At 45.9% G+C, this 21908-nt stretch overlaps 2 protein-coding genes across 2 annotated transcripts in view; one reads left to right on the forward strand and one right to left on the reverse strand.

The window, feature by feature from the left end:
* The first annotated feature begins 1873 nt into the window (after window positions 1-1873).
* MSS51 (MSS51 mitochondrial translational activator) lies at window positions 1874-16210 on the forward strand. The gene is made up of 6 exons (XM_015819277.1): window positions 1874-2084; window positions 2271-2426; window positions 5708-5832; window positions 6871-7434; window positions 14902-14995; window positions 15581-16210. The coding sequence occupies exons 1-6, from the start codon at window positions 1900-1902 to the stop codon at window positions 15819-15821; spliced, it is 1365 nt and encodes a 454-aa protein (XP_015674763.1). The 5' UTR covers window positions 1874-1899; the 3' UTR covers window positions 15822-16210.
* Window positions 16211-20976: 4766 nt separating this feature from the next.
* LOC107290388 (cytoplasmic phosphatidylinositol transfer protein 1-like) overlaps window positions 20977-21908 on the reverse strand; it is a 38814-nt gene continuing 37882 nt past the window's right edge. Inside the window, exon 9 of the mRNA XM_029284741.1 lies at window positions 20977-21242. Coding sequence (XP_029140574.1) covers window positions 20977-21242 — 266 coding nt within the window. The remainder of the gene's footprint in view (window positions 21243-21908) is intronic.

The raw sequence follows: 21908 nt of genomic DNA on the forward strand, positions 1-21908 counted from the left end.
GATCCTCCCACCAATCAGCCATTCCTGCAGGAGAATGTGGCCCTGTGCACGATCCCTTCTCTTGTTTGTTCAGTTGCATTTCTCCTGTTGATGTGGGACTAACACTCCAGACATGCACCCAGAAGCTGTTTCTTATTGGAAATACTTGACAGATAGTCCTCGGTTACTCACACTTACAACAATCACAGCATCCTCCACGGCCACATCATCAAACTCCATGTATTCGTGATGGTTGCAGCATCCCAGGGACACGTGATTGCCATCTGCAACCTTCCTGGTCAGTTTCGCACCAGCAAAGTCAACGGGAGAAGCCGGACTTGTCTAACCACTGTGTGATTTACCGAACTGCAATGATTCGCTTAACAGCTGTGGCAGGGTCCTAAAACCGGGCCCGATTCACTTAGCAACCGCTTTGGGAATTCAGGTCCCAATTCTGATTGTGAGACAAGGACCCCCTATATTTACTGGGTTGCCTGTTCCAAAAGTGAGCAGGGGGCCCAGCACGAATTCCACGGCCGGTCTCGATTCCGACTCAGGCTGGGGCTGTCATTCAAAAGCGTCTCACAAAACAAGCTGACAGATCTTTGGCAGGACGGCGGCTGGGATCCGGCAGGCTGTCGAATGAAGATTGGCTGGTCTGTCTCTCTCCGGCTGGCGGCTGGCCCACCCACCTCATTGTCTGTGCCAGGAAGGCTTGATTTAAGGGGCCAGGTGCAAAACAAGGGAGATGAGGAAGGCTGTTAGCTGGGAGAAAAGTGGGAGAGGACCCTGGGACTGCAAATAGATTTGCTACAACAGGGCAGTCCAACAGGCAGGGGAAGGGAAGAGTTTTCATCATGGGTGCTATGGGTAATCCTCGAATTACGACGATTGGGACCAGATTCTCTGTTGCTAAGCAAGGCGGTTGCTAAGTAATATAATATTAAATATAATATAACGTCCTGCTTACCCAACAAATTTATTCCATTCACGAATGCCTAATGCAGGGGTTCCCAACCTTTTCTGTACCCCCGCGCCCCTAGAACGCTTCTGATACATTCTCGCACCCCTTACAAAAGTTCGAAATAACAGCAACGGATTATGCACGTACACTATAATTTTGAAACTTCTCTTTTTTTTTTCAAGTATAAAATTTTTATTGTTTTCATCATAGAAAAAAACATCACAAGTATTTCACAATGCAATAAAAAGAGCCCCACCCCCACCCGCCCACCCCCCGGACTTCCCAAACCTAATCCCAGGATACTATTCAGATATAAGTAAACTAATATTAATATCCCTAACTCCACAAAGTATATTATTCTACATGAGTAGGTAAAATATATAGAAAGAAGAACAAGTTAACTAGAAACCTAAATTATATTCCACCACTCTATGCTTCTTTTGAATATAAACAATCCATCTTCTCCATATTAATAAAAATTGTTCATTTGAATGATTCTTCAAATAAGCCGAGATCTTTGACATTTCAGCAAGGTACGAAACCTTCAATCTCCAGTCCTCCATTGTAGGTAAAATTTTACTCTTCCAATTTTGAGCTATCAACAAACGGGCAGCAGTTAAACAATACAACATCAAGTTCGTTTCTTTTACATCCAAATTTTGTGTGATACCTAGGAGAAATAACTGAGGCAAAAAAATAATTCTTCTTTTAAAAATTTGCTGTAGATTCCACCACAATTTTAAATTTTGAAACTTCTAAACCCAAGTTTTTGCATCTCCTGGAATACCGTCTCGCACCCCCGGTTGGGAACCCCTGGCCTAAGGTAAAACCTACCACAAGAGGTGGTAGGTCTTACCTTAGGCCAGGGGTTCCCAAGAAGGAGGTTGGAGATAATATGGGCTACTTCTCCTTTCGATAGGTGGATTCCAGTCTAGATCTTCCCACGTCTGCTAAAGATGTCTCACCGGGGCAAAAAAAGGACTTCCAAAAGTGGACATTCTACAAACAACTCAACCGAGGCCCCCGTTCTCACCGGGGCGAAAATGGATTCGTTGGGTTTCCAAGCGATGGAGAGTAACGTTCCTGGCTTGTCCCAGGTTATCCTTCAGAAACTCAACATGAAGAATTATGAGGATTATAGGTGAGTTGAACTGTCTGGATTGTCTGATTTCCCTGGCACTTGACCCACAATCTCTGGAGGTCTCTTGGAATTGCCCCCTTCCTTCTTGGGGGCACAGGTATTCTGGGACCTTGGGAATGGTCCTCTGGCTTAAAGTAGGGTGGTTTCTTCCTTGGCATTTCTTTGGCATGGCCTGCTTCCTTCTAGATCCGCGCTGGAGGGCAAGACCCCCTGCACGGAGTTTGGCATCCGATCCTACTTTGAGATGTTTCAGAAAATGGAAGACACGTTCAAATTTTGCGTCGAGTGCAAGAAGCTTCCCGATTCACTGCCTGATCCCAGAAGCCTACGACGTTGTAAAAGGTAAGTCGTCAGACTCGATGGCAACAATCTTTTTAGACTGTTAGAGACTCCCCCACATTTACATGCTGTAGGAAGCTTTCTAAGGCAGCAGAATCATTAAATAAATTGAGTTTATGCAAAATGGCAGCGAGAGCTCTGAAAGAAGCAAAGAATGCAAGTCTGGATTTTAGACCTTGCTATTGAGATGCGATAAAGATGGTGCAGTAGCCCAGTGGTTAAGATGCTGGACTTGTTGGCGGGAAAGCCGGCAACCCAGGTTCGAATCCCGAGCGCCACGTTGATGGGGTGAGCGTCCGTCCTCGCCTCAGCTCCTGCCAACCTAGCAATTTGAAAGCCTGCAAATGCAAGTAGATAAATAGGTACCACTTTGGTGGGAAGGTACCAGCGCTCCGTGACATCATCCTGGCCATATGACTGTAGAAACATCTTTGTACAGCGCTGGCTCAATGGCCTTGAAATGGAGATGAGCAGCACCCCCTAGAGCAGTGATGGCGAACCTTTTAGAGACCGAGTGCCCCAAAACCGCCCCGGCCCACCTGCTCTGCTCCGCTCAACCCCCCACCCGCCCGCAGGGCCACCCACTGCCTCCATGGCCCACCACAGATAGCCCAGGCAGCCCTGCAGCACCGTGGTGGCAACATCCTCTGCCCGTACCCCGCAGCATCATCTGCGCACCATGGGGCGCGAGGGCAGAGTCTTGTCCCTGCTGCCCGGCTGCCATGTCCTTAGCTGTGCTGCTTTGTGCGGGCCGCACCCAGGGCCAACTCTCCGGGGGGGCTGCTGCTGAGGAGGGGGCCGCAGGGGGAGGCGGGGCTGGGGTGAGGGCGCCCGTGCCCACAGAGAGGGCTCTGAGGGCCCCCTCTGGCACGCGTGCCATAGGCTCGCCACCACTGCTCTAGAGTCAGTAGTGACTAGCAGAGCAAAATCCGCAGGGACTCTTCTTAATATTATTAATAATAATAATAATAATAAAGTTGGAAGGGACCTTGGAGGTCATCTAGTCCAACCCCCTGCTCAGGCAGGAAATCCTATACCATTTCAGACAAATGGCTGTCCAGTCTCTTCTTAAAAACCTCCAGTGTTGGAGCATTCACCGCTTCTGGAGGCAGGTTGTTCCACTGGTTAATTGTTCTAATTGTCAGGAAGTTTCTCCTTAGTTCTAGGTTGCTTCTCTCCTTGGTTAGTTTCCATCTGTTGCTTGAGATGTTAGGGCTCCAGAGAAGGCATTCAACCCATCTGTTAGGTTGATGTCCTGGCTTTTTTCCAGGACTTCAAGACCACCTGCATGGTACCTCCCGTTTTCCCCACAACAACCCCTTGAAGTAGTTTGGGTTTGTTTATACCAGATGCCCAAGCATTAATTAATTCAGCAATCTAACATGATCCAACATGTAACTGCGGCCTCTTTTTTTTTTTTGCAATTAGTGATGAGGATTAAATGTTGGGAGTGCAAACGGCCTGACTGAGAGGGTCAACACGGAATGGGTACTCAGAATAATAAACCGTAGCCCAAATAAACACGAGATGCGTATTCCAAGCCTCGTGTGTCTATTGCTAAGCAACGGTGTCTTTCTGCTCAAAACCAAGATGTCTTAGAAAAGAAGGAGGAAGGCTGACAGCCTTGGTTGGTATCTGACTCAAGATGTGCTTGGAAATGGCACCTTCCTTTCTCGGAAGGCTTGTCTCAGTTGATGTCTCAGCAATCGGAAAACATCTGTTGGTAAAGTTGAGTGGCACCCTTTCTGATGGTTTCCTTGTGTCCCAAGTAGAACTTTTGAAAACACAAGTATTCCTTGACTCACAACATTTCATTTAGTGACCGTTCAAGGTTACAACAGCACTGAAAAAAAGTGACTAAGGACCGTTTTGTGTTTAGGACGGTTGCATTGTCCTAGCGTCATGGGATCGTCATTTGTAACCTTCCCAGCCGGCTTCTGACCAGCAAAGTCAATGGGGGAAGCCAGATTCACTTAACGACTGCCTGATTGACTTAACGACTGCAGTGATTCGTTTAAGAGCTGTGGAAAAGAAGTTGACAATGGGGCAACCACCGTCTTACTTGGCAGTGAAGTCAAGGATTATCTGTAGTCTTTTTTTAAGTCCATGGAGCAGGCAGACTTTATGTCGCTTGATGGATTCTTTGGGGTATCGTCCGTAATTTGAAGACACCTTTGGATCAGCAAGCAAAAACTCACAGATACTAGACGTGAATCATGTGGAGACCCCCATGAAACTCCCCTGAGATTAAAGAAAGTAGAAGAAAGGCAGAGAATAAAAGAGATGGGTAGAATCAAAGAGATAATGAGATGTCCTTGGAAGATTGGGAAACCAAAATCACCCATGTTCATGACTACTTAGGTCATTGGGAGTCAAATAATGCACCTAACTTAGAAAGACCAATAAAGGGGAGTATTTGTAGCTCAGGGTTGACTTGAGGAGTCCTTGGTGCTCTCTGAACTTGCTTGTTTTCTCACAGACGTTTCATTACCAAACTGGGTAACATCATCAGTGCTAGAAGGGAGGGGAGGAGGAGGAGGAGGACAACTGTGGGTTCCTTGGTGCTCTCTGAGCTTGGTTGTTTTCTTGCAGACATTTCATTACCAAACTAGGTAACATCATCAGTGCTAGAAGGGAGTGGGATTTGTGGAGTGGAAGAGAAGGGAGAAGGAGGAGGGGGAAAAGAAGAGGAAGAGGAAGAGGGGGGGAGAAGGAGGAGGATGACAACTGTGGGGTCCTTGGTGCTCTCTGAGCTTGGTTGTTTTCTCGCAAACATTACCAAACTAGGTAACATCATCAGTGCTAGAAGGGAGTGGGCTTTGTGGAGTGGAAGAGAAGGGAGAAGGAGGAGGAGGAGGAGGAGGAGGAGGAGGAGGAGAAGGATAACGACTGTGGGATTCTTGGTGCTCTCTGAGCTTGCTTGTTTTCTTGCAGACATTTCATTACCCAAAGTAGGTAACATCATCAGTGCTAGAGGGGAATGGTTTTATGGATTGGAAGGGAGGAGGAGGGGGAGGAGGAGGAGGGGGGAGGGGAGGAGGGGGAGGGGAATGACTGGGGGATTCTTGGTGTTCTCTGAGTTTGCTTGTTTCCTTGCAGACCTTTCATTACCCAAACTAGGTAACATCATCGGTGTAGTAGTCACACTGTAGTCTACTACAGTGATGATGTTACCTAGTTTGAGTAATGAAACATCTGCAAGGAAACAAGCTGGCTCAGAGAGCACCAAAGACCCCTTAACTCACAAATCTAGGATTGATAAATTGTTGTCCTTTTGTTTCTAGATGTCAGAATGTCTATTATTGTGGCTCTGATTGCCAACGGTTGAACTGGCCCGTCCACAAAAAATTCTGCAAGAAACTGAAGATGGCAGCTCTTGACCGACTTACAGAATGGCTTGTGTTCACAGGTAGCCTGAGATTTCAGTTGGCCATTGTCCACCTGTGGAGGTTTAGAACTTAGAATATAGAATAATAGGGTTGGATCCCATTTTAGTGGATTGGGCGAAGCCAACCGATTGTGGTTTAGTTAAAAAATGATAGTTAGACACACAAGGGGTTAATGCGTTAGTCAGGAATGCTTCATCTAACATAGAATAATAGGGCTGGAAAGGACCTTGGAGGTCTTCTAGTCCATGCTCAAGCATTCTGGACAAATGGCTGTCCAGTCTCTTTTTGAAAACCTCCACACTTGGAATACTGCATCTAGTTCTGGTCACCACAAAAAAGATGTTGAAACCCTAGGAAGAGTGCAGAGAAGAGTAACAAAAATGCTTAAGGGTCTGGCGTCTAAACCAAAAGATGAACGATGGAGGGAACCAGGTATGTCTGGTCTAACAGAGAAGGACTAGGAGTGGCATGATGGCAGTATTCCAATAACTAAAGGACTGCCACAAAGAAGATGGGATCAACCTATTCTCCAAGGCCCCTGAAGACAGGACAAGAAGCAACGGATGGAAGATCATTAAAGAGAGAGCCAATGTAGAACAAAGGAGAAATTTCCTGACAATGAGAAAAATCAATTAGAGGAACAGCTTACCCTCGGATGTGATCTATTTGAATGCCTCCTCCATTAGAAATGATCCCCAGCAGAAGCCCTAGATACCGGAGAAGTAAAGGTGGCGGCCATAACCATGTGGTTGAAGTTCTAGCCAGGCCTTGACATCATGTGGTTGCAGTCACTTTTTTTTAGCCTTCCTATAGATGCTCTATGCCAGGGGTCTTCAAACTTGGCCCTTTTATGACTTGTGGACTTCAACTCCCAGAATTCCTCAGCCAGGCATGCTGGCTGAGGAATTCTGGGAGTTGGTCCACAAGTCATAAAAGGGCCAAGTTTGAAGACCCCTGATTTATGCAACTGATTTTACAGGTTGGATGTAATGGTCTCATTGGCCTTTTTCAGTTCTAGGAGTCTAAGATTCTTCTAAATCTTCATTATCTCCCTGTAGGTGACATCCCTTTCCACACAAGTGCATGGACAAAAAATATCCGGGACCTACAAGGCTGGGAAGACTGGTTCTTGATGCAGGAACATCTGGATGAAAAGCTTAGCGCTATCAAAGCCGGACATTACATGAGCATCCTCTGGGCCAATGCGGGCAAACCAAAGCCCAATGAGATGGAGTTGACTGAGTCAATCAAGAGGGTGACCACAGACTTTGTCTCCAGGCCAGTCACCATTGGCCTCGGGCTGAGCGTGTTCCATCTGGATCCTTATGCCAAGCCAATCACAGTGCATGTGATTGGAGCTTCTCATGTCGAGACCCTCAACGCCCGGGTGACAGATTACGATGAGCTATCCCAGATGTTTCCGAAGCATCAAGGCATGGAGGTGGTCATGGTGGGGGTGGATGTGGTAGATGGACCCATCATGAGACCTCCACTGGTGGCCTTTGGACCCCGGCAAAGGGTCTACCTCAGCAGCTACAAGGACCTTTATCACAACTTCTGGGAATCACAGGTGGAAACTGAGCAAGCAGCTCGACCAGACTTCGTGGTTGCCTTCCATGCAGGTAGGAAGGTTTAGTGCATTCTTCTTGTGTTCCTGGATTGTCTAGCACAGAGGTCCCCAAACTTTTGGGCACCGGGGACCGGTTCCGTGGAGAGAGGTTTTTCCATGGACCAGAGAGTGTGTGGTTTTGTGTGCTGCCTGCATCCCACGGATGGGGCTTTGCTTGTTTGTGCGGACTGGTTGCTGGTATATCGTGGCCCGGTCCTGGTCCACAGACCGGGGGTTGGGGACCCCTGAATTAGGCAATGCCAGGGCGTTAAACCATCCTTAAATTGCTAGTATTAAGGGCAAATGCAGCCAATAGTTACAATAGCCATGCTTGTAAAGCAGAGGTTCCCAACCTTTTGGGCACCAGGGACCGGTTCCGTGGAGAGGGGTTTTTCCGTGGACCGGAGGGTGCGTGGTTTTGTGTGCTGCCTGCATTTCATGGATAGGGCTTAGCTTGTTTGTGTGGACCAGTTGCTGGCATGCTGTGTCCCGGTACCAGTCCACCGACCGGGGGTTGGGGACCTCTAGTCTAGCACCATGAGATTCAAAGCAATGTCATGTTAAACTAGAACCAGGGAGGCCCAAAAGCTCAGTACAACCAGAGGACACCACGATGGGAAAAGCTGGCTTAGCCAAAGCCTCAGATCCTGTAGGAAGCATAAGGTTGAGGTCCAGCAAAGCAATGACCCAGAAAATTTGAAAACATAAGGCAGCTGTTTTGGGGCAATTCATTCATCTTGTTTTAATTGGCTGCTTTTTAAAAGGTGGCTTAGTACGGTCTTGAAACCTGACAAGCGTCATTAATTTATGCTTCAACAGCGTGTGCCAGGTGGATTAATTCATTAGGCATCCGGCCAAACACCGCTGCTAATTTTCATTCCTAAATTTGCTGCTCTTAGAATTCTGTTGTTTGGTGTCAGGTATCCACTCTTTGCTTTATACTCAAAACAAGTGTCTTTCTCCCCTTCCAGATTTGTGGACCAACTCCCAGACGTGTGGATTTCAACTCCCAGAATCCCCCAGCCAGCATGGCTGGCTGGGAGATTCTGGGAGTTGAAGTCCACATGTCCTAAAGTTGTCAAAGTTGAGAAACACTGACTGTAATACTTGTAATAAAAAAGTCTGAGTTTTGATTGCACCATCCCAACTGCCATTTTGACTTCTTTGACCACATCCTGCCCACCCTTTCCTTCTAACCTTACAAAAAAATCCAGTTGAAAGAGTAAAATTCACACCAGGCACATATTAATTCCAATAGGACTTCTGTTTATTGAGGAAATCCAGGTCTGGCAGTAATCTTATGAAATCTGCCTCGGTATGTGTGTCTGAGCATACTAAAAAGCAGAGACATCACCCTGCCAACAAAAGTGCGTACAGTCAAGGCCATGGTTTTCCCAGTTGCAATGTATGGCTGTGAAAGTTGGACCATAAGAAAGGCTGAGCGCCAAAGAATGGAGGCCTTTGAACTCTGGTGCTGGAGAAGACTCCTGCCAGTCCCCTGGACTGCAAGGCAATCAAACCGGTCAGTCTTAGAAGAGATCAACCCTGACTACTCTTTAGAAGGCCAGATCCTGAAGCTGAAACTCAAGTACTTTGGCCACCTAATGAGAAGGAAGGACTCACTGGAGAAAAGCCTGATGCTGGGAAAGATGGAGGGCAATAGAAGAAGGGGACGACAGAGAAGGAGGTGGCTGGATGGAGTCACTGAAGCAGTAGGCGTGAGCTTGAAGGGACTCCAGAAGATGGTAGAGGACAGGAAGGCCTGGAGGAATGTTGTCCATGGGGTCGCGATGGGTCAGACACGACTTCGCAACTAACAACAACAATGTGTGTCTGTCTCAAGCTGGCACCCGATTCTTGTGAGCCCAAGAAAAAGGAGGAGAGCTCAAGAAAAACCCGGTGCTGCCATTCAGATCAGTTCTAAATCAGTCTCTGAGCTATGAGCAATGGAATTCCAGAAGAGATTAGCAGCTTATCTGTAGGAGAAGAATTCCAGCAGACAGACAGGTTTAGGTCACTGCAGGTTAGAACTATGTTCTCTTGGAAAGGGTTTGTCTACACCCAGCTCACTGGGAGAAAAACAATTTTCGCCCATTGCTGCATTTGGCTGCCATTTGCCGTCCTTGCTAGGAAGGCTGGAAACTGTCCAATTCAAAGGATCAGGATCGTATGTTAAGTTGCAGTTCATGAGATTTATTGCTCAAACCTATTCACAAGAATCTGATCAACTAAAGTTCAGTACTAACTTGGTGCCAACTAGTCCATTATGCAACATAATGATTCTAGGCTGATGACATACTTAACTCTACCTCCCCTGGCTTTGCCTGCTCTTCTGCAGAAACTGCTCAAGTACATGTTTTGATCCTCTCCGGTCTGAAATGCATCGTAGGAGGAGAGCTGTGTTAATCTATGGCAGTGTTTCTCAACCTTGGCAACTTTTAAGATGTGTGGACCAACTCCCACAATTCCACAGCCAGCCATGAAGGATCGCCAAGGTTGAGAAACATGGAATCAGGAGGAGTCTACAGGTAATTTATGAGTATAATGGAGTCTTTCCGTCATGGTCATAAGTTGTGATGATTGTAAAATAGGTCACTTATGTGACCGATGTGATTTCAGGATCTTTTTTTTTTTGGTCATTAAGCGAATGCTGAGGCCATTAAGCAAACCAATGGCTTGTTGTGTTTGTGGTTTGGCTGAAAGCCAGAAATAAATGTCAGTTTTTGGTAAAGCCATCATAAAATGTCACGTGACTGCAGGTTGCTCCAAATGGCGTAAATGCAGCTGTATTGCCAAGCACCTGACTGTGGGAAGCAATGGGCATCCCGCCCATTGGAGCTTCACAAGAGTCTACCTCAGGGGTCTTCAAACTTGGTTCTTTTATGACTTGTGGACTTCAACTCCCAGAATTCCTCAGTCAGACATGCTGGCTCAGGAATTCTGGGAGTTGAAGTCCACAAATCATGAAGGGGCCATAGTTCCCCCACGCTGGCTGAGGAATTCTGGGAGTTGAAGTCCACAAGTCATGAAAGGGCCATAGTTCCCCCACGCTGGCTGAGGAATTCTGGGAGTTGAAGTCCACAAGTTATTAAGGGCCAGGTTTGAAGACTCCTGGTCTATCCTAAAGGTCTCTCTCTTCCCTAAAAACTTCAATGGAAAACGGAAAACTACCCAGAAGTGGATAGCTTCTTTTGATGGAAGCCCAGCTCTTAAAGGGCAGGATGTGTTCCTTGTGCAGGCTTCATCTGCCAAGCATCAATCAACCTGCCCTGGGGGACAGAATGATACTGAACAGTCTGGGAAGCTAGCTATTGAAAGATATATTAGCTACATTCACACATTCCCCCCAAAGCCTTATTATGAGCTTTGTTTGATTTGGGCTTAGTGCAATATATGAGCCAGGCCACTCGCAGCTTAGTCAGCTATTTGGGATGGAGCAAGCCATGGCTTACCAGAAGGTGCAAACCTAGGCAACATGCTTACCAGGATTTGTAGTCCTTCTCAGCAGTATCACCTGTTAATTGGTCTGATTCCCTTTCCAAAGGAAGCTAAGCTTGCAGATATATTTAGCCACCCAGCAGTCTGGAAGTTCTCACAAGCTTGCTGTGATGCCTCCGATTTTTGCACTTGTAGACACCTAGAAGGAGATGCAGCTTGTCAGCAACATTTCCTGTAAGGTGGCCTTTAAGCCTTTTGCCATAAGAGATCCTTAGTCCCAGCCAATAATGTGAGATATGCAACAGGTGCTCTCACCAAGAGGAGCTCCTGATTCCAGAATGTCTCAGCAGAATATCTGGTGGACCTCAACTCAACTTGGGAGGTCTGCCTTATCGGAGGTTGGGCTGTTGCCAACCAGCTGTTTGCTGTCTATCAGCGTGGTGGGATTAAGGCCCAAAGAGTCAGGATTAAGAGGGATGCTATCAATCTCTGAAATACGGATGAGGCTAATCAGCTTGCTAACAGAGTAGTCACTAACTACTGAAGCCAGGCAGCTCAAGGTGGTACGAAGCACTTGAAGGCGGCCCTCAGTTGTTTCAATTAACTGAGGTTGTGTAGTGGGGATAGTCCTTCTCACACCAGATGTTCCTGGTTACTTCCCAGCTCTTCTGCCAGACTTCGGTCCATGAAGTGTGGTTGGTTGGTTGGTTGGCTGGCTGGCTGGGGATGCTACCTGTAGAGTTGCTCTTCCATTCTTAGTGCTCTGCAAGATAGGGGTGTTTCAACTTTTGTAGTCCTTTGCAAGTGGAAGACCTGGACATCAGGTAGAATTGCTCAAGGACGTCTGATAGAAACCATAATGAATGCCACGTGCAACCATTGCTTAGGTGATGATATCACACTATGCATGACATCACTTCCCCTTCCCCTTACAGATGTCCATGGTTAACGCCCAATAGATTTGGGGAGGGGACTGGTTCAGGCAGTTTGCATCACAAATGTGTTGAGTTGCAACCCTTTACATCCTCAGTTACAATGGCTATGCTAGTTGAGGATAATCATAATTGCCCAGAAACAGGTATTTGAGATAGTTAACTATATGATCTAGTGGAGAGTAGGTGGGCACATCTAGAGATATGACTTTTGTTCTAATCTCTTTCCAGCCATTAGGAACAAAGAAATGGGACAGCTGGCTTATTACTTCTAAGATTCTCACCTAAACCTCTTGGAAAAGGATGATAAAATAGAATGACAGAGTTGGAAGGGACCTTGGAGATTTTCTAGTCCAATCCTCTGCTCAAACAGGAGACCCTATACCATTCCGGTCAAGTGGCAGTCCAGACTCTTTTTAAAAACTTCCAGTGATGGAGCACCCACAACTTCTGGAGGCAAGTCGTTGCACTGGTTAGTTGTTCTAACTGTCAGGAAGTTTCTCCTTAGTTCTAAGTTGCTTCTCTCCTTGATTAGTTTCCACCCATTGCTTCTTGTCCTGCCTTCAGGCGCTTTGGAAAATAGCTTAACTCCCTCTTCTTTGTGGCAACCCCTGAGATATTGGAAGACTGCTATCATGTCCCCCCTCATCCTTCTTTTCTTTCAATTAGATTGGTATGGCAAAGGTGGCTTTATAGAAACTCCACACCTCTGAATGACAGTTTCTACAGGACAATAGTAAGGGGAGATGGTGCGCAAGGAACAGATGCTGAGACTGGGGGACCTTAATGCCTTGTAGAGTTGTGGGGTGCCTGTGTGAGAGAGGAGGCTTTGGTAAGGTTCACAATGAGTAAAGGGGAAGGTTCAATTCCCACATCTCCTCCTCCTCCTCCTCCTCCTCCTCCTCCTCCTCGGGTGTTGAGGGAGATACAAAGTTCTGGCTTTTGGAGGTGTTAACCATTGTTAATTGATGTTGTTGTACTATGTCTTTCGACGTTGTTTCTCCATCTTCTTCTGGGTCTGCCTTGTGGTCTTCCACCTTCTCCTCTTTACATTAGAATGAAATTCTCATGAGATACAAATGCCCCCATGCTCAGTGGTCCAAAAGACAGATTTGAACCCAGGCTACACAAGGTTGACAGACAAAGCTGATCAGGAACGGCTCCCTCTTTCGCTGTTTCAGAGCATTGGTTTCCCAAGGCTGGTGGTGACCCGCTCTTCGAGTCTCTCCCTGATCCATCTGCCCATCAGCAGCCATTGCTAAGACACTTTCCCGAGGCCTAAAAGACAACCTGGTCAACTTCAGCTATTTAGTCATTCTGCAGAGTATCTCTGTCTCCCTTGAATTCTCTGGCACAGCAGGGACGTTTCTTTCCAGGAACAAGGTGTACTTTTGATCGTCTCTTTCGGCAACATTCCATTGCCGTGAAGCCCTCCAGGCAGCAGAAGGCCTTTCTAAATATACAACTGCCTTGTCACATCCATCAAACTTCCAGAATGCCGGAGAAGCTTTAGCAAACCGGCCCCAGGTTTCCTATCCGCCTAGCCTAGTTGTATTTAAACCCAGATTTTTGGATTCTTATTGTAAAAAAATCAATAAAACTTAAACAAAACAAAACCCAGAGTTTGGAGCTCACCGTTGGTCGCATTCAGCAGCTGTAAAGTGCAAGAGTGTTCCAACAGCTGTACAAGCAGCTAGATTCTTACTCTTCTCCTAGATGTGTTCCACACATTGTCGCCTTCAGAGCCAGGCTGAGATTGAAATGTGCGACCGGACAGAAATTCTCATCGCCTTTCCAAAGTCAGCAAGGCAGAGATTCCAGCCTCATGTTCCGTCATACCTTACAAGGCTGGCCTTTTGCTCGGGCAAAAGGGAGAAATCTTTTCCCATTGTGTCACCAGGCTGAATTTCAGGGGTGGGCATGTATGGAGAATCCAGTTCGATGGTCAGCTGTGCCCTTGTCTCAAATCCCAACTGTCAAAGAACCAATAAGGTGATAAAAAGCCAAAGGGGTCGCTGAACGGCCAGACATAAGAAGACATCTAAACGACCTGACTAAAAAGGAACCAGGCTTTGAACGACCACACCAGTAAGGGACAACCCTGAGTAAGATTTGCACCTCTCCCAGTGTAGCCAGGACACCCTGTATAAATGGGGCATAGTACCCTCCCCTCAGTGGGACTGCGGGGGTCCCACCTCAAACTGTAGATCACATTGTGACCAAATGTAAGCTGAGGGCATCTACCGGTCCAGTATCTGATTTTTTTTAATATAAATGATGCTGTGTTTCAATGTTTAGATGGTCTAGACCAGAGGTCTGCAAGCGGGAGAACTTTAAGACTTGTGGACTTCAGCTCCCAGAATTCCTCAGCCACCATATTGCAAAAAAGATGTTGAGACTCTGGAAAAAGCGCAGAGAAGAACAACCAAGATGATTAGGGGACTGGAGGCTAAAACATATGAGGAACGGTTGTAGGAATTGCGTATGTCTAGTTTAACGAAAAGAAGGACTAGGGGTGACATGATAGCAGTGTTCCAGTATTTGAGGGGCTGCCACAAAGAAGAGGGGGGTCAATCTATTTTCCAAAGCACCAGAAGACAAGACAATAAGCAAACTAATCAAGGAGAGAAGCAACCTGGAACTAAGGAGAAATTTCCTGACAGGGATAACAATTAACCAGTGGAACGAGTTGCCTCCAGAAGTTGTGAGTGCTCCAACGCTGGAAGTTTTTAAGAAGAGACTGGACAGCCATTTGTCTGAAATGGTACAGGGTTTCCTGCCTGAGCAGGGGGTTGGACTAGATGACCTCCAAGATCCCTTCCAATTCTGTTATTCTGTTAATGTAAGTGGTGACAGTCTCTTTCACTGTTTTTCCAACTTAGCAACTTTGAGATGGGTGGAGTTCAACTCCCAAAATTCTCCAGCCGTTACCAAAGTGAACATAAAATAAACATACCAATTAAATCCAGAAACCATAAACAGAAACTTTTCCTGGCACGGCATCCTTGAGGTGTGAGGACTTCAGTGCCCATAATTCTTAGCCAGCCTAGCTCATCCACCTAGAGGGCTTTACAGAAGAAGCCCATGCTTTATCTCCTCTCATTTTTCAGGGTTTCATGCCTGCCCTGATCTGATGGCAAGTTGGCTTCCCACGTTGCTGCTCCTGCGAGATTACAAGATCCCTTCTTTATTCACTATGTACAGGTAACACTCTCCTTCCAGGTCATGATCGGTTGGGATCTGCACCATGATTCAACCAGAAGAAACTCATACCTTGGTCCACCATGGGAGAAACGCGGGGCAGCCTGCAGAATCCATGAGCTTCTGAAGCCAGTGGTCAGAGTACAGGGTTCATCTAAGAAAGGGCTGTCCAATCTTGGCAATTTTAAGACTTGTGGACTTCAACTCCCAGAAATCCCCAGCCCAGCTGGAATTCTGGGAGTTGAAGTCCACAGACTGGACATTCCTGATCTAAGAGATGTCTTCTCAGACGGCCATGGAATCTGTGGGGTATTGGGTCTTTCTTTTCATCTACTCCCTGGTTGTTGTTGTCGTTTGATCCCACCAGAGGTTGATCCTAGACCTTCTGCATTATAATGTTCTGGGTTGCAGGATTGTGGGCAGAAGATCAACAACAACAACAACAACTGCAGAGTAATAACTAGTGAACAAACAACCAAGGGTGACCTTGGATTGTGCTATAAGGCTACAGCCTAATTCCAAGTGAAATTGGAGCAATTTGTGTTTGTCGAGCCAGTAACTAATCCTTTCCTTATTTTCTTCTTTTAGTGAACAGGAGCTGAAACATTCCCTCAGAATCTTGATGGAGCTGGAGACCCAGATCATAAGCTGTGGGGCCAACCCCTTCGCCTCCCTCAAACCGGAACAGGCCCATTCAAACCCTAACAAGCCACCTGTCTATGCCAACTCCCACTACCTTATGTTTCATGGTCTAGGAGGTGGTCCTCCAGAGGAACATGACATAGGAGAACTGGATGGGGGACAAGAAGAGAGATCTCAGCAAGCTTAGAGCTCCACAACCTAACTAGCAGTGGTAGCTTCACATCTCTCAGTTTGTCAGGCAACAAGCTAAGATCTCAGGAACGCAGGCATCTGGGCGATAGCGAAGGCTGCCTTTCTGTTTGCAACTAAAGATCCCGGGCGATTATTAGCAGCTGCTTAGTCTAGTCCTATCTGCTAATAGACAAAGCATGTTGGCTCCCAATATCTTCTGGGCAAACGTCTCCCAATTTAAAATATGTAAATCAGCTGTCTCCCGACTTGGGACCTCCCAGATGTGTTGAAGTTAGGAGTTCTGAAATTCCCAGCCAAAGGCAATGCCAGCTTGGGGTTCTGGGAGCTGTTACATCCAGCATATTTGGAGGACTCCAAGTTGAATATAAGGGCTAGTTTGGTGTAATGGTTAAAGGCATGGATTGGAAGCAGGGGGATTAAATTCTAGTCCTGTTTTAGGCATGAAAGTCAGACTAAAAGAGTTGGAGGGGTCCTTAGAGGTCTTCTAGTCCAACCCTGTTCAAATAGGAGACCCTATACCATTTCGGACAAATGGCTGTCCAGTCTCTTCTTAAAAACTTCCAGTATTGGAGCATTCACCGCTTCTGGAGGTAGGTTGTTCCACTGGTTAATTGTTCTCACTGTTAGGAAGTTTCTCCTTAGTTCTAGGTTGCTTCTCTCCTTGATTAGTTTCCATCCATTGCTTCTTTGTCCTGCCTTCAGGGGCTTTGGAGAATAAGTTGACCCATTCTTCTTTGTGGTAACCCCTCAGAGTTAACATTTGGGGCCAGATATTCTCTCACCCCTAGAAAGGGTTTACTAGCAAACCTGGGCAATGTAAAAATTTAATAAAACAAAAAGCACATCTGAAAATTGTTAATTTTAATTGTTGTTCACTGCTCAGAGTCATCTGCTTAATGGGTGGCTGTGTGAATCAACATACAGACATGATAAGTCTCATTCACTGGAATCTTGCTCATCTTTGTTTGGGAACACAATTGCTTGTGATTTTCCCTCTGCCTCCAAAATGGCTGCATGTCTAATGAATAATGGGCAAAATTTCAAATTAAGCATCAGATTACATACTCCCACTTTTCATTTTCTGTGAATGCCTACAGGACCCAGGGGAGGCGGGAAGCAATTTTGTAAATAAAGTTGATGCTAAAGGTTAATGCTATGCTGGACCTGCTTCCTACTAACAAATTAAATTCCCATTTTATTAAATCCTAATTGAAATTATCCTTAGAAAAATGTCTGAAGAGCATATTTGTGTGTGCTCTGGAGCTCATGATCACTATATTGCTTACTCCAAATTAAAAAAAAACCATCGCTAGAGAAGATATGTTCTTCTCCTCGATAGCTAGCATAGATAAACAAAATAGTTCTACAAACTCCAGAGCTTGCTTGCAAAGCTCTAAGGCAGGGGTCTTCAAACTTGGCCCTTTTATGACTTGTGGACTTCAACTCCCAGAATTTCCCAGCCAGGCATGCTGGCTGAGGAATTCTGGGAGTTGAAGTCCACAAGTCATAAAAGGGCCAAGTTTGAAGACCCCTGCTCTAAGGATTCACAGAAGTTGTCTGTCCTTTGCACGCAAAAACATGTTGTAGGTCTTTCTCCCATCTGTTTTGTCACTGACCAGCCCTATATAATCCTACATTTCAGTGACCATCATGAACTCTTGGTCCAAGAATTTCCAGAATGTTAGCTTTGGGTTGAATTGCCTTCAAGATCCCAAGTCAAATTGCCGACGTTATCAAGAACAAGTTAGCAACTTTTAGATGGACGGTCTTCAACGTCCAGAATTCTGAATTCTTCCAGATGCCTGCTGGCTGGAGAATTCTGAGAACTGAAGTCAATATATTTTGAAGTTGTTAAAGTTGAGACACACTGGAATACTGGATTAGCAGCTAGTCAAGGCCAGGGGTGGGCAATTAATTTTCACCAAGGGCCTGCATGAAAAACTGGGACTGTTGTGGAGGGCCACTACTGCAGGCCAGACAGGGACAGACAAAGGACTGGATGTGGCCCATGAGCCATAAAATGCCCAGGTCTTGTCTAGATGTTAGAACTCAGGGGACTCAGGTCAAAATTACCTAGAACCCTAAAGAAAGCTCAGATTCAGAAGCTCCATTTGGCCATGCCAATTCCCAGGGACTGTCAAGGACCCCCTCTCACAGCATCCAATGTACTAGGTGATAATCAGCTGTTTACCCACCATATGCTGGACTTTGGTTGCTTGGGCTAAGCAAAAAGCTGAAGAAAGCTACACAATGGCTCTAGAGAATGATCCCTATTGTTTGTGAGCTCTGAAGATAAATGAGAAGATAGTGACTCGATGGTATATGAAGAAGAGGAGAGAGATCAGTCAAGCAGTTGTTTGCTAATGCCATGTGCCCTCCACGGGTGTTTCAAAACAATTCAACAATCACATGACAGCTTTCCATCAGAAGCGGCCTTTATCACCCCAGTTAAAAAAAATAAAATAAAAGCAGAACCATACAGAACACTTGCCACACAGTTCACAAAATATTTACAGGGTTTTTCTTCCTGCCTCTCTTCTCTCCTTCCGGGGAGAAAATACAAGTTCATTCTTAGCCATGTCTTACGGAGAAGAGGCTACCAATGGTTGTTAAGAACAGTCTCTTGATTCTTCTGCGTTGATATTTGGGTTCTTCAAAACTTGGAAGCGCGCAGTTTTGAAAGGGTTGAATAGTTACTCTCCCAAATCTGCATGTAAGGGGCTTGAGATGGGGGTTCGTGGTGTAGCATCCACCTGGTGGTCAACGGAACAGGTATGGACAACCCAAAATGCCTCCAACAGATACTATAGCAGATGCAGACTCCATATCTACCTCAACTTTGCTTTCCTCCTGGATGGACAGTGGAATCCAGAAACTTACACGAGAGCAACTTCAGACACCAAGCTCTTGCTTCTCAGTTGGATTATTCAACTGTGCAAACTTTTGTCTGCTTGCCTCTAGAATCCATCCATATTTTTATGGACTGAAGATACAACTTCTCAACTTTGCTTACAGGGGAGAGAAGAGGAAGAGAACACAAACCCACCAACATAAACATGGAATCAATGCTTAAGCAGAGGAAGGGAAGGCAGGACTGTCCCTGCACAACAGTGCAAATACAAATTGTGCTTGTACAAAGACTGGAAAGGCCAGTGTTCAAGGAATTGGTGACCCCACTTAGCAGAGGTTCCTTTCCCAGTAAGGGCAGTTAGTGATGGTGGGAAAGATGGCCACAAGGCATTATACTTTGATCCCACGGATGGACCTCCAGAAGGAACCTTTGCTGTGAGAAAATCCCCAGCCATAAAGAGGCCATCAGTTGTCATGGGAATAAAGCTGATGGTTCAAATTGCCAAAGACTCAAGAGCAGGGGTCTTCAAACTTGGCCCTTTTATGACTTGTGGACTTCAACTCCCAGAATTCCTCAGCCAGGCACGCTGGCTGAGGAATTCTAGAAGTTGAAGTCCACAAGTCATAAAAGGGCCAAGTTTGAAGACCCCCGCTCAAGAGGATGCATTTATAGGCCTGTATGGTATTGGAGAAGTCTCCAATAGACCCAAGAGAATCCCACAAATTTAAGACACCTTAAGTTGAAGATCTGGCTGTTGGGATTCTCAGGATCCACCTGAGAACTGGTAGTTAGCAAAGAATGACTTGAGTCCATGCTGCAGAATGACCGGGAGAATCCTGCTTTTACTGCATTCTGAATCATTTTGGGACTACATCCCATTGGTCAATGGGTTTCAGATGTTGGATGCCATTCTTTTACCTGTGGCAGTTATTGGCAGACAGCAATATCCCTTAGACTTATATACTGCTTCATGGTGCTTCACAGCCCTCCCTAAGTGGTTTACAGAGTCATATTGGCCCCAACTATCTGGGTCCTCATTTTACCGACCTTGGAAGGATGGAAGGATGAGTCAACTTTGAGCTCCATCAGAATTGAACTCCGTGCTGTGGGCAGAGCTTGCCTGCAATACTGCATTCTAACCACTGCACCAACAGGGCTCTTAATGGCAACGTGCAGTTGACCAACAGGCAAAGAGAATTTAACATAGGGTTTTTTGCCTGCTTGAAACAGCAGGAAAGCGTGTAGCCAAGTGGCTTGCCAGCGTACAATTAGCAAAGGAGAGCAAAAAATGCCTTTTACCTTTGCTTTGCTTTAAAATGGGGGCAGATGAAAGGTAAATCCTTGGGGCCCACAAAACAGCCAGACTGAAGAAGTAATGGTTGGGACAGCCCATCTTCCTTTGACGTCCCCCTTTTCTTTGACAATTTTCTCTTGTCTTGCAAACTGTAGGCTTCAACAAGGAGGCAGGGCATCCTTCCCAGAAGTCTCACCCAATCTCTTTTGCACCCAGGCCATGAACTTCGACTGAAATCCTGGGATGCTTCAGAAAACAATTTCACAGGGCCGGTGCAAGAAGGCTATTCTGAACTATGACCGTTAAAGACGGTTTATCAGAGCCATCTCTGTAAGTTTAACACAGCCTTTAGCATCTGGATTATTTGCACTCTCTCTAGATGTGGATATAACCCAAATGTGGGCACACACACATAACTTAACAATGGCCTTTGCTCAAAGGAGGCTAGAAAATGTGATGTGATGGGGAGTTAGCCTCCCCTCACCATAGATGGATTTCCAGGGTGGATTTCCTGGCATGGGATTTATACTGACCAGCTTTCCATCTGCAACAGAACAATGCCCAATGTTTTCCTCCCCACGCGCAGAGGGAGGAGACCCCAATTCATGTTGGTTGAGCCATGTAGGCTAGAAGGCCAAGCAATGGTCCAGGTATGCCCCCGCCCTCCGCCCCGGAAACCCTTTTGGTCCAAGTTAGCAAAGACAAGGCCAGGAATGTAATAATGAAGGAGCTAGGGAATAGATCAGAAGGCTTAAAGATGGTCCCAAGATCTGGGGACCCTCCCAAGTTCTCCCAAGGCATCCACACAATTTAAAAATGGATGAACTCCATCAACTGGAGTTCCCTCCGCTGCCTTGCTGGATTACAAGGCAAAGTGTGGAATTAAAGAACATTTTTTAAAAAAATAAAACAAAAAAAAAACATTAGGGACGCCGGACCCTCTTCCGTGGAAATGAATTAGGGAGCTCCTTTGCAAGGATGGGGACTCTGAACGTGAGGCAGTGGTTACTCCAGGTTGGAACGTTCTCGCAGGACTGGCAGTGAGAGCATTTCTGGGGCGGATTTTTTCCGCTGGCGGTCCTTGGGCACGTGGAGGAACTCCGGGGCTTCTCCGCTGAGCGGCGTGGAGGGGGCACTGGAGGGGGCGCTCTGAGTGCTGGGGGGCAGGTGGACTTCACTGATGGAGATAGTGGGTGTCACGATGCCCACAATCTCATTGGTGGCCTGCTGGGTCTCCTTCTCGTATAAGCGGACTTCATCCATGGTCATGCCTATGGGGAGGAAGCACAGAAGAAGACATTGTGAGGACAGATGCATCACTATAGACCCAGAGAAGATGACCCAGCTAGGGTTGGCTCCAAAATTTAGAATAGTATAGAATAGAATAGAATAGAAGACAGGATATAGAATAGAATAGAATAGAATAGAATAGAATAGAATAGAATAGAATAGAATAGAATAGAATAGAATAGAAGAGAAGAGAAGAGAAGACAGGATATAGAATAGAATAGAATAGAGTAGAGTAGAGTAGAGTAGAGTAGAGTAGAGTAGAGTAGAGTAGAGTAGAGTAGAGTAGAGAAGACAGGATATAGAATAGAATAGAATAGAATAGAATAGAATAGAAGAGAAGAGAAGAGAAGAGAAGAGAAGAGAAGAGAAGAGAAGATATAGAAGAGAAGAGAAGATATAGAAGAGAAGAGAAGACAGGATATAGCATAGCATAGCATAGCATAGCATAGCATAGAATAGAAGACAGGATAGAATAGAATAGAATAGAATAGAATAGAATAGAATAGAATAGAATAGAATAGAATAGAATAGAATAGAATAGAATAGAAGACAGGATATAGAATAGAATAGAATAGAATAGAAGAGAAGAGAAGAGAAGAGAAGAGAAGAGAAGAGAATAGAATAGAAGAGAAGAGAAGAGAAGAGAA

This window comes from Protobothrops mucrosquamatus, unplaced genomic scaffold, assembly GCF_001527695.2.
Source record: "Protobothrops mucrosquamatus isolate PMUCROS unplaced genomic scaffold, P.Mucros_1.0 scaffold880, whole genome shotgun sequence".
Taxonomy (NCBI): domain Eukaryota; kingdom Metazoa; phylum Chordata; class Lepidosauria; order Squamata; family Viperidae; genus Protobothrops; species Protobothrops mucrosquamatus.

Excerpts from the sequence above, each read along its gene's own strand:
- MSS51 (XM_015819277.1), top strand. The coding sequence starts at position 1,900 with ATGTCTCACCGGGGCAAAAAAAGGACTTCCAAAAGTGGACATTCTACA. Across the intron at positions 2,427-5,707 it reads AGCCTACGACGTTGTAAAAG|ATGTCAGAATGTCTATTATT; the intron begins GTAAGTCGTCAG and ends TTTTGTTTCTAG. Across the intron at positions 5,833-6,870 it reads AGAATGGCTTGTGTTCACAG|GTGACATCCCTTTCCACACA; the intron begins GTAGCCTGAGAT and ends ATCTCCCTGTAG.